We start from the raw sequence: 13,993 nt of genomic DNA on the forward strand, positions 1-13,993 counted from the left end.
GGGAGGAGGAGGGGGAGGGCGGCGCCTACCACTGTACCGAGTGCGAGGATTCCTTTGACAACCTCGGGGAGCTGCACGGGCACTTCATGCTGCATGCCCGGGGTGAGGTGTAGGGAGTGCCCCGACCTAGGGAGCTTGGCAGAGGGGTGGGGCGGGTGGGGTGGGAGGAGAGGGCTGAGGACATCGGGGTGGTCGCAGTGGTCACGGGGATGGGGTCCCACTGATCTGTGTCGTCTTAGCAGTAGTTGTGTGAAAGCCAGAATAAAAGCCAAATTCTGTGTGTCTGCCGAGTGTGCATTTGAGGTCGGGGTGTGTGTGTGTGTGTGTGTGTGTGTGTGTGTGTGTGTGAGTTCGAGTGTATAAGGCATGCGCCTGGGCATTTACCTCACCATCCCTGGGCTCCTTGGGGAAAGCTAAGGATCGTTGTTGCCGAGATAATTAATGTTTACTAAGTGCAAATGTTCAGTGTGGTTCCCATTATTTCATCATGGACCCCGTGATGCACAGGCTCACACACAACAGAATTTTTTGCTCACGTCATAGTCCAGGATGGGTGTTTCAGGTTGGCAGGTAACCTTCATATGGTGATTTGGGGACGCAGGCCATCCTGTAAGCCTTTTGGCATTCACATGGTCATGGCTGGGTGTCCATGGCCTGGGTTCTGCCAGAGGAAGATGAAAGAGAGCCTGGAGAGGTACACACGTTCTCTTAGAAGCCCCAGCCTGGAGGTGGCACACAGTGCTTCCACTTATGTCCCTTTGCTGAGAGATTAGTCACGTGGCCACAGCCTGCTGCAAGGGAGTCTGGGAAAGGCGGTCTAGCCAAGTGCCCAGAAAATGGTTTCTGGAAGACAGCTCATGCTCTCTGCCACTTCATCCAAGAACCTTCACAAAGAGGACTTTAATTATAATCACAGCTCTGCTTCCTGAGCGCTTCCTGGGTGCCAAGTGCCAGTCCAAGAGCTTTATGTATATTGACTTAGAGAAGTTGTGCATCTAGGAACTTACAAAAATAGAACTTTAATTATAATTACAGCTGCCATTTTCCCAGCACTTACAGAGTGCTGCATTTTATTTACATGAGATCATCGGGTCCTTAGAATAACTCTGCGAGGTAGGGACTGTGATGCATTAATTCATTTAACAAATATCTTTTGAATACTTGCTGTGTGCTAAGCATTGGGAACACACCAGTGAATAAAATAAAATCTTTGTCCTCATGGAGCTTACATGGAGGTGGGAGGGGGCCACCGGTGGGGACAGATAGTAAACAAAAAGTAAACAAGAAGGATGTAACATATGCTGGATGTAAGTGTTGTGGAGAAAAATAGAGAGGAGAAGGGGGAACAGTTCTGGAAGAGGGTGCAGTTTTAAATAGTGTAGTCCTCCCTGAGGAGGTGACAGAGACCTAAGCAGAGACCTGAGAAAGGGAGGGAGGGAGCCTGGCACACGGGTGGGAAGAGCGATCTGGTGTGGGGGGGGGGGCAGGAGCCTGCCCCACGTGTCAATTAGGCAAGAGGGGCTGGGGGGGGGGGGGGGGGGGGGGAGAGGTCAATTAGGCAAGAGTGGCTGGAGGGATGAGGTCAGAGGGGAACAGAGGGTCAGCTTATTACAGCCTTGTGGAAACACAGGCTCTTGCTCTGAGATGGGAAGTACTAATTCACAGAAGCTCGGCACTGAAGCTCCTTTGAAAATAGAGGCCTAATTATAATAATAGCTACCATTTACTGAGCATTTACTGTGTGCCAAGCTCTGTTCTAAGGCGCTTTACATGTGTTAACTCATAGAAGCTTGGCAACTAAGAACCTTCAAGAATAGAACCTGAATTACCATAATGGCTCACAGCGGACCAGGCCCTGGGCTAAGCGCTTTATATGGACGATCACATCGGATCCTTATGAGGTAGGGACTGTTACTTATTACTCATTCATTCAGCAGTGATTTATTGAATACCTAGGAGATGCAGGCCCTATTTGGGGAGCTGGGAGTAGAGTGGTGAACACAAATGAACAAAAATCCCTGCCTTTGTGGAGGCTATATTATAAAGGGGAAAACAGATACTTGAATATTTAAGTAAAACGTTTAGAATGTTAGAAGGTTATAAGTGCTGTGGAGGAAAAGAGAAGGGGGATGGGGAGGCTTGTGTGTGTGTGAGAAGCAGTTTCAAACGGGGTAGTCAGGAAAGGCTTCACTAAAAAGGTGACGTCAAAGCAGAGATCTAGAGGAGGAGGAACGGGCCATGTGGCTGTGGGAACAGCAAGTGCAAAGGCCCTGAGGTGGAACCTGCTTGGGATGTTTGTTGAAGAGCACTTGGGGCCACAAGGCTGTTGCTGAGGAAGGCAGGGGGAAGACTGGTGGGAACACAAGAGCAGAGACGGGCAGAGAAAAGCAGAGGGGAAGAGGACCGGGTCACACAGGCCATTAATACCGACTCTGACTTTCTCTCCGAGTGTGTCGTCGTCATCATAATTCTTAGAGGCGTAGGGGCGACTATCACGACCATTTTACAACTGCTACAACCAGGGCACAGAGAGGTTGAGTAATCTTCTAGAGGTCACACAGCTGGGAAGAAGCAGAGGCCAGGTTTGAATCCAGACAACTAGAGCTAAGGCACCCATTCTTAGCCACTAAGCCACACACCAGAAATGGCTCTCCACAGCCACCATCTGACTTGCAGGAGTGTATTTGGTCTCCAGAGTTATTGAGGGTTTTTTTTAATCACGTTGGTTACCAACATTTAAAAATGGGCAGGTTTGACACAAAAATGGAAGTTTCTGGCTTCCTTGTGAGATTGATAGCTGAACCCACAATCCCATGGGGCAGTAGTTTGCTGGAGCTGAGTAGGGGTCACCTCCTATTAATGGGGCATTCCCTCCCGCATGCCCAGTCCCCACTGCCTGGCATCTGGACCCCTTACACCCTGCTTGCCTCACTGATTTATGGTACCTGCTTGGCCCCAAAGAGCATTTACATTCTGATGCCTGTTACAGGACCTTGACCAAAGCATCTTTCAAAACCCATACTTTTCATCCTAGAAGCTCAGAATCTTATATTTATGCACTCTTTGAGACTTTCATAACTATAGCTTAGTTTAGCATCATTGAGTCTCAGAATCATCAAAGCAGAAATTCACAGCTCATTAAAACAACATGGATGGATCTTATTTCCTGGAGCAGCATGCCTAAGCCCTCTTCTGCCCTAAGACTGGGCTTTTTCTAAGCACAGAAGTAGCAGATTATCCATTCATCATCAGAAGTTCCTAAGGATCACGAGAGACTGGGAATCAAGAGACCTAGTCTCCTGCCAGTGGGGTCATTCAGTTCTTCAGGGCCCAGGCAGGGTATGGAGACCAAGCCAGGAATTCCAGAGGACTCAGTACCGGGAATTGGTTACACAGGTACTAAAACGCTGAGAGCACAAACATGGAAAAGTGAGGTAACTGAGAAATTAGTGTCTGCGAGAAGCTCCCACCTCTAGGACTGGGATGCAGAAAGAGAAGCGCAATGACCAGAACCCAGTGGGAGCTTGGTGAGCAGGCCACGCCACGTGTATGGCTGGTGCAGGGACTGGCTACCACACAGCTGCTGCTTAAACCCCAAGAGGGGCACGGTGCCTTGTGCTGAGAGTGTAGAAAGGTATTGGAGCCCAAACTGCTGCTAGAGGGGTGCCAGCAGGAGCCTAAGGCAAGGTGAGTCGCTTCTCCCCTCTTCCGACCTTCCTTCTGCCCATACCTCTTGTGGGATGAACTTAAGGAAGCCAGCTTTCCAGGGAGTCTGGGAAGCATAGCTGCAGAAAGCCCAGCCTCATGGAGCAGTGTGGAAGGGTGGGCTGAGGCTGACAAATAGGTAAACAACTGGGCTCAGTCAAGTTCTTTCTTGAGCCTCCATGGCAAGCGCTGTCCTAGGTATTGGGGATGAAGCAATGAGGAAGACAACCCACTTGCCCTCAGAAGCTTGTGTTCTAGAGGAAGGACACAGATGATGACAGAAACACAGGTGTGATAATTCCAAGTGTTGAAGAGTGCTGGGAATAAACTAAATCAGGCTAAGGGTTGGAGGTGCTGTTTTAGCCAAGGAGGACCTCTCTGAAGTGGCAGGTATTGAGACCTGAATAATGAGGAGGCAGCCTTGCAAAGTTCTGGGTAAGAGGGAACAGCAAGTGTAAAGGCTCTGAGGCAGATGTCAGCCTGGCATGTGTGGCTAGAGTGTAGTGAAAAAGACAGAACTGGGAGGGAGTTGAGATTGCTTAATGGGCTGGGACCTAGGCATTGTTGGGTTTTGTGGGCCTGGGTAAGGCCTTTGGATGTTACTTATGGGATGCTGTTGGAGGGTTTTGAATGAGGAGTGATATAAGCTGACTTACATATACACAGGGGGTGGTCTGTAGTAGAGAGACTGGAAGGGTGGGGGGAGCAGTAGTGATAGCAGACCCAGCCTCCTGCTGTCCTCTTCCTCTGCCATCCTGTTGTCGCTCTCATGGTCCCAGATGGCTCGATACCATGTCCACGTTCCAGGTCGGAAGGTGGAGTAAAGGCAGGTTCCTTTCTGAAGCTTGAGGACTCTACCCAGGAATTTAGTCAGAGCTCAGTCACATGGCCACATCTAGCTGCAAGGAAATCTGGGAAAGGCAGTCTTTGTAGCCATCGTGTGCCTAGCTAAAAAGTGGGAGATAGCTCAGTCTCTACCATATCCATCTCACCTGTGGGCTTTCAAAATATCCCTCAATTCAAACAGAGTCTGTGGTTATTGTATGCAGGGCATCGACCATCGTCTCTAGGGGCAGGGCAGGTAATGCAAGGGAGTAAAACTGGTCCAGTGGAACTCAGCCCAGGGTTGGGCCTTTCAAGAGCTGAAAATAGGATCTTAATGGAATATCTCCATGTGTTGGCCAAATACAACAGGAAACAGAAGGTATCTCTGACTCCAAACCAGTTTCCCCACAGGGCCCAGGCCAGGTCTGCCCTGAGCTCCCCACTCCCCAATGCCCTTATGTTCTCTGGGAATTCCTGCTCAAAAGCCAGAGTTCCTTGTTTAGACATTTTATTATGGACCTTTTGTTTTTAGATACTATTTCTGTTAGTTTATTCATGCCATCTCACCTACACATACAAAAAATATTCCGTGACCAGAATGGTACAAAAAATTATTTAAATGAACAATAAATTATCTGGGGAGGAGGAAAGCAGAGCCATCCAATGCCACGGCCCCGCCTTGAGTGGGAAAGGCTGGCAGGGGGTGGGAAGAGACAAGGGCCCAGGTTGCAACCCTCACATGACTCAGTGCAGCCTCCGACTTTGCTGTCCCATCCCCAAAGGCTCAAGTTGCTCAACGTGTGAGCCCCATTCGGTGGCATTACAGGCAGGCAACACCTCACTTTCCCTCCCCGATTCAGGCCCAGATCCAGGCACTTGGCTCTTGCAGCCCCATTGCCTCCATCTGGGAAGAATTAATGGTGATACAATCTGCAGCTAGTTATGATTTCAAACTATTTAATTGGGAACGAGGAAGATACAAATAACAAATTTCCCTCTTTCTTTCTTTCTCACTGTTTGATTTTACTGTTTCCCTGAAGGCTTTTTGTGCCCTCCAAGGACGGAAGCTCTAAATGAGCATCTTCTGGGTCCTACTGATCAGGAGTCCTTTGCCTTTCCAGGGAGGAAAGTAAATCCCTCCCATCCCATATCAGATGGGTGTCCCACCAGCCACAGAGCTTCCATTGCCGTAGGGAGGGCTGGAGCCACACTCAGAGCTCCCCCCGGGCATGCCGGATGTAGTGCTGATGCAGCCCTGCTTCCTGGGCAAAGTCCTGCCCGCACTCAGTGCAGGCGAAGGGGCCAGGAAAGGGGTGGGCCTCGTGCGCCTGGCGATGCCGCCTCAGAGAAGCGGCCTGCCCAAAGGTCTTGCCACAGTCAGGACAGGGGAAGGTGGGTGGCGTGGTGGTGGGCGCAACCGGCTGGGAGGGCCTGGCCGCCGGACCGTGGCTGCGCTGGTGGGTGATCAGGGCCTTGGAGGAGGGGAAGGAGCGGGCGCACGTGAAGCAGATGAAGAGGACCCCCTGCAGCTTCTGGGCCACGAAGTCCGCTGGGTGCTCCCGCTTCATGTGACGCTCCTGGAACTTGGAGTCTGCGAAGGTGATGAGGCAGCGGGTGCACTGTAGTGCCCCCAAGTGGCCTGAGGGACATGAGAAGAGGTTGGGGGAGGCCAGCAGGAGTCTCGAGGGCCTCTCCCAGCCTCAGAATCGCAACAACAGTGAGCATGCAGGGCTTACTATGTGCCAGGTGCTATGCCAGGCCTGGACAGCAGACTTACTGGACCTGTTTTACGGATGAGCAGACTGAGGCTCAAAAAGGTTAGGTAACTTGCCGACAGTCATGAAGCTAGGAAATGAAATGGCGGAGTCAGGACTGGAACCCAGGGAGTCTGCCCTTCCTACAGAGCCATGTGATTAGAGCACAGCCTCTGGAGCCAGACTGCCTGGAACTGACTCCTGGTTCTACCACTTCCGAGGCAAGTAGAAACGGCGTTTTCATCTGGAAAATGGGGTAATGACCATATCAGTATCTACTTTATAGGGCTGTTGTAAGGAATAAACGAATTAACGTATAAAAAGTGCATAGAACAGTGCTACGCAATGGTTTGCAATAATTATTGTTGAGAAAAGAAGCCCCACAGCTAGGAGCTGGCCTGGCACTCACAGCTAGGCCTTGGTGTTCTGTTCAGCATAAACAATTTCACAGAACATCGTCAGACAAGGCCATGCTGTGAATGAGACGAATCAAGACAAGACCATGCCATGATGCCTTCTAAACACAGACAAAACATGAACACTGTCCAAGCCACGAAAATGGCCAGACACCCGCCCCCGACCGTCGTGGCTAATATGAGTGCCTGCTGCTGCTTTACCAATCATACCTGGAGCCTTGCTTTGTTCCTCCCTCCTTCTAGGTATTAAGATAGCCAGCCATGTAATTGCCCCTGCTTCCTGGCAGCATCCATCCACAGCAAAACCCCTTTTTTGAACCCTTCCCCAAATCACCTACCACAGCCTAAATCCTGTAATAAGTCCTTTCTTATTACTGAGATGCCCCACGGCATGTGTGCTTCCTCAGCGCAGTGAGCAATAAGCCCAACTTGGTCAACTCCAGGTGTGTTCCTGGTGGTCTCTGGCTGGAGAGCATTGACACTGTGGCTTTCATCCTTATAAATACTTAACCTCTCTTTGCCTCGGTTCCCTCATGTGAAAGTGATAATTACCAATTTCACAGAGTCTGTTAGGAGGACGGAATGAGATAACAAATGTTAAACTCTTAGAATGCACCTAGCACATAATAAGCATTCAGTAGAAGTGTTCCTATTATCCTAGGTCAAGTTGGCTACCTTCATTAACATTAAGCTTTCCCCTTTTCTGCCGCTAAACCCCATACCAGCCAGCCCCGTGAGGTGAATAGTGGCAAGCCCTTTTGACAGATAGGGAAACTGAGGCCCAAGTCACACTGAAAGTCTGGGGCAGAGTTGGGACTGGGGCTCTCTGCCCTTTCCCAGCCACCTCTCCCACCCCAAGCCTCTGGATGCCACTCTGTGCCTCTGAACTGCATCCCATTCATGTTTATGTGGATAGAGCAGGATGGGTACGTCTGAGGGTAATAAGGGTAGGGGTGGGGAGTAGCAGGTCCTGGGAGAGCAGCTCAGGGACCATTAACAGCTCCTTCCCAACAGGCAAATCCCCGCAACGCCCTGGACACTGAAATGCTATAGAAATCCTTTTAGCATCACAGCTCCTGCACCCCACCCATCTCTGGTCAGCAGTACTCACAGATGTCACCTCCCGGACTTTGGGGACTTCTCTCCTTGGACGGATCCTGCTGCTCCATGGTCTCTTTGGGGTGCCGGTCCTCCATGGTGACTGAGACCCCTCTGGTCAAGAGAGGAGCACGCATGACAGAACAGTAAATCAAGTGAAGTCGCTTATCTACAGCGAGTCTTAGAGGGCCCGCCAATCCTGTGACCTTTGACAGGCTTGGCTTTGCCAGCCTTTGGCCGACCCCCCACGAGATAACACCTCCTTGAATTCTAACCTGATAGAGCAGCTCGCTAGAGAAGATTCAGTCCTCCCAGAAAATTCAACTCCCCGGGTTTGTGACTCCCCTTAGAGCCTTCTCACGCACCTATGCCTCCTACATCAAACTAACTCCCTGAACTCAGAGCGCGGGACCCTTCTCTCCCACCTGTCTTGAGGCAGGTAGTGGTACCCACGCTTTAGCCTGCCTCCTTCCGGGAGACATCTTTCTCTGACATCCCGAAACTCTTATTGCACCTAGAACCCCCGCTTCCCACGCGCGCTTTCAGCCGCTGTGACCCGCTGCCCCAACCACTGCCCTCGGCTCCCTCCCGAGGCTGGTAGCCCAGGCCTCTGCTTTTCTCCAGACAGCAGAGGGCTGCCTTTCGTTGCGCCTGTCAGTTGGTCGTCACAGCACCGTCACCCGAAGGGAAGCGGGGTAGGGCCCACCGAGTCTCAAAGTCCCGGTGGTTTCCACGGGGCCTTTCGCCTGATGAGCCTTTCGAAGCCCAGATCTCGGGTTGCCATCCGACTGCACTGATTCAGTCGCGCCAACCCAGTCCTCAAAATAATGGGAGGGGTCCTTCTCTGCACTGGGGCGCGTAATGATGACGTTGCAAGCCTCCTTTTCAGTGCAGACCTAAGCTTGTTGCGCAAGTGTGTTAGGCGCTCCTGGTGCGCACGCGCTTTGGCTCCCTCATTGTTCAAGGTTCGGCGACGGCCGAGGGGAGAGAGAGAGAGAGAGAGAGAGAGAGAGAGCGCCCTTCGGCCGTTCTGCGCAGGCGCTGCAGAGGGCCCTGTCCCCGAGGTTACGCTTTCGAGACACACCCCCTCCTAAAAGGAATGACGTCAGGTTAGAGCCCCCGGAAAGGGTCTGGACATCCCCAAATCCCGGCGCTTTAGCCTCATGGGCCTCCGTCCTCGGACCCCAGAGGCAGAGCTTCTCAGCGGCTGACCGACTGCTACCGACTGCGCAGTCCCGTGTGCCAGCTGTTTGCTCGGTCGGTGATTTGGAAGGGAGGAGTGAGGGGTAAAAACATCTGTGTCCCTGAGGGAGGAGGGGACTAGAGGGCGATTTCTGAGTTTTTGAAGCGTAAAGGGAAACGCATTCAGAAAGAGGGCGGACAGGACTCCCAGGTCCCTGGGGAATAGGGCCTGGGCGCCAGATTTCTAGGTGCCTGGGAGTGATACCCGAGAACGAAAGAAGTGGACAGGGTAAAAGGCTGAAGTCTGAGACCAGAGTGGGGAAGCTAGGAAAGAAAAAGGTTGGGTGCTCCGTGACCCGGGTCTTCCTCTCTCCCCACTTTCCAGCCATGCCTCCGCCGCGGGGTGACGTGACCGTCTTATTCCTGGGGCCTCCGGGCTCGGGAAAGTCTGCTGTGATCGCAGCGCTGTGCGACAAGGATGTGGAGACGGTAGAGATCCCCGACGGACGGCCGGATTCCGGGCTCCCCAGCCTGAGAGCTGCAGGCCCAGGCCTCTTCCTGGGCGAGCTGAGCTGCCCACCCGCAGCGCCGGGTCCCTGGGCGGCGGAAGCCAACGTGCTGGTATTGGTGCTGCCCGGCCCCGAGGGGAATGAGGAACCCTTGGCCCCAGCACTGGGGGAGGCAGCGCGGGCCGCCCTGGCCCGAGGGACACCCCTGCTGGCTGTGCGGAACCTCCGTCCCGAGGAGTCACAGCATGTAGCCCAGGCCCGGGATCAGACCGCAGCCCGGCTGGACAGCGCCGGGTTGGGCGCCGCAGCTCTCTTTGTGCTACAGACCGACTGCCGCAGCAGCGACGGCTGCGAGGAGCTGGAGCGCCTGCGGGCGGCGCTGCGGAGCCAGGCGGAGGCGCTGCAGAGGTGAGCGCGGCGTTTCAGGGTGGGTTGAAGAGGACTGGTGCTTTGTTTAGTCTGTACCTTCCACCCCTAAGGTGCTCTTTGAGGTCTGCGAGACCCCACCCTCAGCGAGTTTGGGGCCAACCTTAACGGGATATCTGCTGGAAGCCCTGCTTCCTCGTCCAAATCCCGACCCTCAGCGCAGGTTTTGAGGTCCACGAGGTTCCACCTCAAACTAGCGCTCTGTGCTTGACCCTCTTCTATCATCTAGGCCAAGGGTCAGCTAGAAGTCTGGACATGTCATTCCAGGTTCCGCCTCCTGCGAGCGCTCTGAGGTCATGAGCTCCCGCTCCCTCGCGAGAATTCTAGGAGGGACCGGGACCTAGCGCCCAAACACTGCCCCCAGGCCAAAGTGTGAACGAAGGCTCACTCTCGCCAGGCAAGCTGGTGATCCCCGCGAAGCTTTTACCCGAAGACTCCACTCTCCAGTCTTCACCCTCCTGCTCACCATCTGCTTGGTTCTCAAGCGACCCCAGTCTCCGGAGAGCCACACCCTAAGCGAGCTTTGTCGTTTCGGGGGCCCTCCCCCACTTCCTTTTTCTAATCCCCTTTCGCTTCTGTGTCCACTTGCTGGCTACCTCCTGAATTTTCTCCCCCAACCCCAACCCCTTTTATAGACGTCAAAACGAGGCTCAGGGAGGGGCAGCCTCTCCCCCAGGCCCACCACTCGTCTTTCTTCCTTAGCCACACGCCCTTGGTAAGAACTAGTAGATGAGGGTTCTCCCCTCACCTGTCTTTACAGCCCTCCTAACTCCTAGTCTCAGGAAAGAGCGCCCTTGGTGACCTTGCCCTTGTCGAATAGGGCTCGATTTTCGTTTAGTCCTCAATACAGTCGCCATTCTTTCTTTGCTCCAAACTCCACTCTCTATGAGTTTTGCCCCGCCCAGCAGGGCTTTTTCTTAATCCTGCAGGTCCCTCGGAAAGACCCGCTCCCGCAGAGTGTAACCCCGGGGAAGGCTTAGCCGGGTCCCCATTTTCGACTCTGTTGGCAACCTGATTTCTGATTTCAATCCAGCCGTCCCACCCCTTCTTTAAGCCCTTCCCTTTTCTTCATAGCCTCTGATTGTTTCTGTGCCATTAGTCTGGCCCCTCCCTTTCCTGATTATTCAGAAAGCTCCGCCTTGTCATCATAGCCCAGTCCTGTCCCCCTAGCCCAGCTCGCCAGCATTTAGCCCCTCTTCTGCCTTTGACCCCATCCCTCCCTTTCCCCGCAGGCTCCTGCCACCGGCTCAGGATGGCTTCGAGGTGCTGGGCGCTGCAGAGTTGGAGGCTGTGCGCGAGGCCTTCGAGACGGGTGGCCTGGAGGCGGCGCTGTCATGGGTTCGGGCCGGCCTGGAGCGACTAGGCAGCGCACGCCTGGACCTGGCCGTGGCCGGTAGGGCTGACGTGAGCCTTGTGCTGAACATGCTACTCGGGTTAGATCCTGACGACCCAGGTGCGGTGCCTGCTTCGGTGCCCGCGGAGCCCATGCCCTACCCGGCCCCAGAGCGCCCCAACGTGGTGCTCTGGACCGTGCCTCTGGGCTCCTCGGGCACTGCTGCTGCCCCCCACCCAACCCACTACTACGCTCTCATCCTTGTCACCCCTGGGGCCCCCACTGAGAAGGACTGGGCCCAAGTCCGGCCCTTGGTGCTACCAGATACGCCGCTGGTCTGCGTGCGAACAGACGGCGAGGGCGAGGATCCGGAGTCCCTGGACGAAGAGGAAAAGAGCGGCAAGAGCTTAGAGAACGCAGGCGGAGGGGGGTTTGAGAATGCACGCAGTGAGGGAAGGGAGAAACGTGGCCCTGGATCGCAGAAAGCAGGCAGTGGGGAAGGTTCAGAGGACGCAGGCAGCGAGAGTTTGCAGCCTGTTGGCGTCGGCGTGAAGAAACCGGGCAGCGGGGACTCAGAGCGCGCGGCCGCACTGAGCCCGGAAGACGAGACGTGGGAGGTGCTGGAGGAGGCGCCGCCGCCGGTCTTCCCGCTGCGGCCGGGCGGCCTCCCGGGTCTGTGCGAGTGGCTGCGGCGTGCGCTACCCCCGGCCCAGGCCGGGGCGCTGCTTCTGGCTCTGCCACCCGCGTCTCCCCGCGCGGCCCGGACCAAGGCTGCGGCGCTGCGGGCCGGGGCGTGGCGGCCGGCCCTGTTGGCTAGCCTGGCGGCGGCGGCGGCCCCGGTACCGGGGCTGGGCTGGGCCTGCGACGTGGCGCTCCTGCGAGGTCAGCTGGCCGAGTGGCGGCGGTCGCTGGGGCTCGAACCCGCGGCGCTGGCACGACGCGAGCGCGCGCTGGGCCTGGCGCCGGGGGAGCTGGCCGAGCGGACACGCTTCCCGGGTCCGGTGACGCGCGCCGAAGTGGAAGCGAGGCTGGGCTCGTGGGCGGGCGAGGGCACCGCCGGGGGCGCGGCGCTGGGGGCCTGGGCTACCGCGCGGCGCACGGCGTCCTGCTGCAGGCGCTCGACGAGATGCGGACCGACGCCGAAGCAGTGCTGGCACCGCAGGTGCCCGCACAGTGAGGGGTGGGTTGAGGGCTGGGGCTTCCGGGGTGCCCCGTGTCCCGGCTGCTCGGCTTGGTCAGGGGTTGAGGACTGCAAGTCGCCGTATGAGGGAGAGGGCGTGGTGATCCAGACGCTGGCATGCTAGTATGTGATGTCTGGGCTTGTGAGGTCACAGAGCGGGGGGTGGGGGGTGGGGCGCGGGGGGCCGCCACTCAGAATCCTGGGTGCTTGAAGGCGATGAGGGTTCTGACTACCGGTTGGAATGTGTGACTTCTCGTCACCAGGATTCCTGGGTCCTGAAGGGGAATAGAGTTCGGGGGACATGACTCCTGATTTCTCTGGGGGACCAGGGGGTGTGACCCTCAGACTCCTAGACTCCTGAACTCCTGAAGGGAGTTGAGGGTTTGGGACTCCTCCAAGGGGATATATCTTGGTCTCCAAAGAGTAGAAACTGGATCTATTAGGTGTCTAGTCCTCCAGGGGGAGAGGAGGTGGAAGCCCTGATTCCTGATGAAGGAGGTCTCTATCACACCGGGGACTCTAGCATGGAGGAGGGGGTCTGGGTTCCCCAGGGAGCTGGAATCCTTGGGCTTCTGAGCCACAAAGGGGTATAAGGTCTGGGTTTCTGTGGGGTGGGGGGATAGGCCTGCATACAAAGGGGGCTTTGAATTTTCATTGGGGGGAGGAAGGATCTCTGGAGTCTCAGAACTCCTGTCTCCCAAGAGGGCTGTGGACCTTGATTCCAAATTCATGGGTGGTGGAAGGTCTCCATCCAGAGGAGGGAATAGGGGGCTGTGTAAGAGAGCTGGAGACCTTTGGTTCCTCTTGGGGAATAGAGGGGTCTCTAATAGTTGCTCCACCAGGGGCCTGGTGACCCAGATTTCTTTCCCAGTTGTTGTGGGGAGAATGGTACCACAAAAATGAGAGGAAATAAGCGTTCTGGGCATGGTGGGCTCTGGGGGGTAGTCAGAGACCAGGAATGAGGCCTTCTGGGTGTGGAAGGACAGAAACGCCTACCTCAGAGGTATCTCCCAAAAGTCCCTAATGGATTTGGATCCTGGTAACTAACTGCCTTTCTCTGAGTTTGACTGGAAAGGGATATGACTGCCCCCATTTTATAGGTGCTGAGCGATTATGGGGCTCTCTGGGGACTCTGTTCGTCTGTCCCTCTCTCCTTTAGGGGTTTCTATCTTTTTTTGGTCTTGGTTTTGGTCTTGGTCATTGAACCTTGACCCTTTCTGACCTTGGTATTATATACACCTGCCTTTTGGGAAAAGCAACCGTACTGCTGCACTGATCCAAACGCTTCTGTGTTGGCTACCTCAGGTATCCCCGAGAGAGAGACAGAGAATGCCCCAGTGAGCAAGGGACCCACAGAGCAGCTGGGCAGGTGTTCCAGACCGTGGGAATGTGCCACAGTGAGGCAAAGGCAGAAACCACAGTGCCTGGAATGTTCTAGGCTGCCAGCTACAAGTAGAGGAGAAGCCACAGGTCACAGAACTCTTCAATGCCGAAAACAGAAAGGGAGGACCTGAGAGGCCATCCAGCAGAATCTCTGTTATGTTAGATGGGGAAAGCAAAGCCCA

The 13,993-nt window shown here is 55.0% G+C and overlaps 3 protein-coding genes across 3 annotated transcripts in view; 2 read left to right on the forward strand and 1 right to left on the reverse strand.

The window, feature by feature from the left end:
* The window catches only part of ZNF428 (zinc finger protein 428), an 8,094-nt gene extending 7,981 nt beyond the window's left edge, over window positions 1–113 (forward strand). The window contains exon 4 of the mRNA XM_007458573.1: window positions 1–113. This exon is cut by the window's left edge and continues 20 nt beyond it. Coding sequence (XP_007458635.1) covers window positions 1–113 — 113 coding nt within the window.
* A 5,362-nt stretch (window positions 114–5,475) lies between these two features.
* Window positions 5,476–7,986, reverse strand: ZNF576 (zinc finger protein 576). The gene is made up of 2 exons (XM_007458574.1): window positions 7,812–7,986; window positions 5,476–6,169 (listed from the first exon to the last, which is right to left on the reverse strand). The coding sequence occupies exons 1-2, from the start codon at window positions 7,933–7,935 to the stop codon at window positions 5,742–5,744; spliced, it is 552 nt and encodes a 183-aa protein (XP_007458636.1). The 5' UTR covers window positions 7,936–7,986; the 3' UTR covers window positions 5,476–5,741.
* A 1,381-nt stretch (window positions 7,987–9,367) lies between these two features.
* IRGQ (immunity related GTPase Q) lies at window positions 9,368–12,425 on the forward strand. The gene is given in 3 exon segments (XM_007458575.1): window positions 9,368–9,897; window positions 11,148–12,318; window positions 12,321–12,425. Coding segments are annotated over 3 exon segments (1,806 nt in total).
* Window positions 12,426–13,993: the final 1,568 nt, after the last annotated feature.

This window comes from Lipotes vexillifer, unplaced genomic scaffold, assembly GCF_000442215.2.
Source record: "Lipotes vexillifer unplaced genomic scaffold, Lipotes_vexillifer_v1.1 scaffold371, whole genome shotgun sequence".
Classification (NCBI taxonomy): domain Eukaryota; kingdom Metazoa; phylum Chordata; class Mammalia; order Artiodactyla; family Lipotidae; genus Lipotes; species Lipotes vexillifer.

What these genes read in the sequence shown, in the direction of transcription:
- ZNF576 (XM_007458574.1), bottom strand. Translation starts at nt 7,935, where the DNA reads ATGCGTGCTCCTCTCTTGACCAGAGGGGTCTCAGTCACCATGGAGGAC. An exon ending in AAGTCCGGGAGGTGACATCT is followed by an intron (nt 6,170 to 7,811) that starts GTGAGTACTGCT and finishes CATGTCCCTCAG; the next exon opens with GCCACTTGGGGGCACTACAG.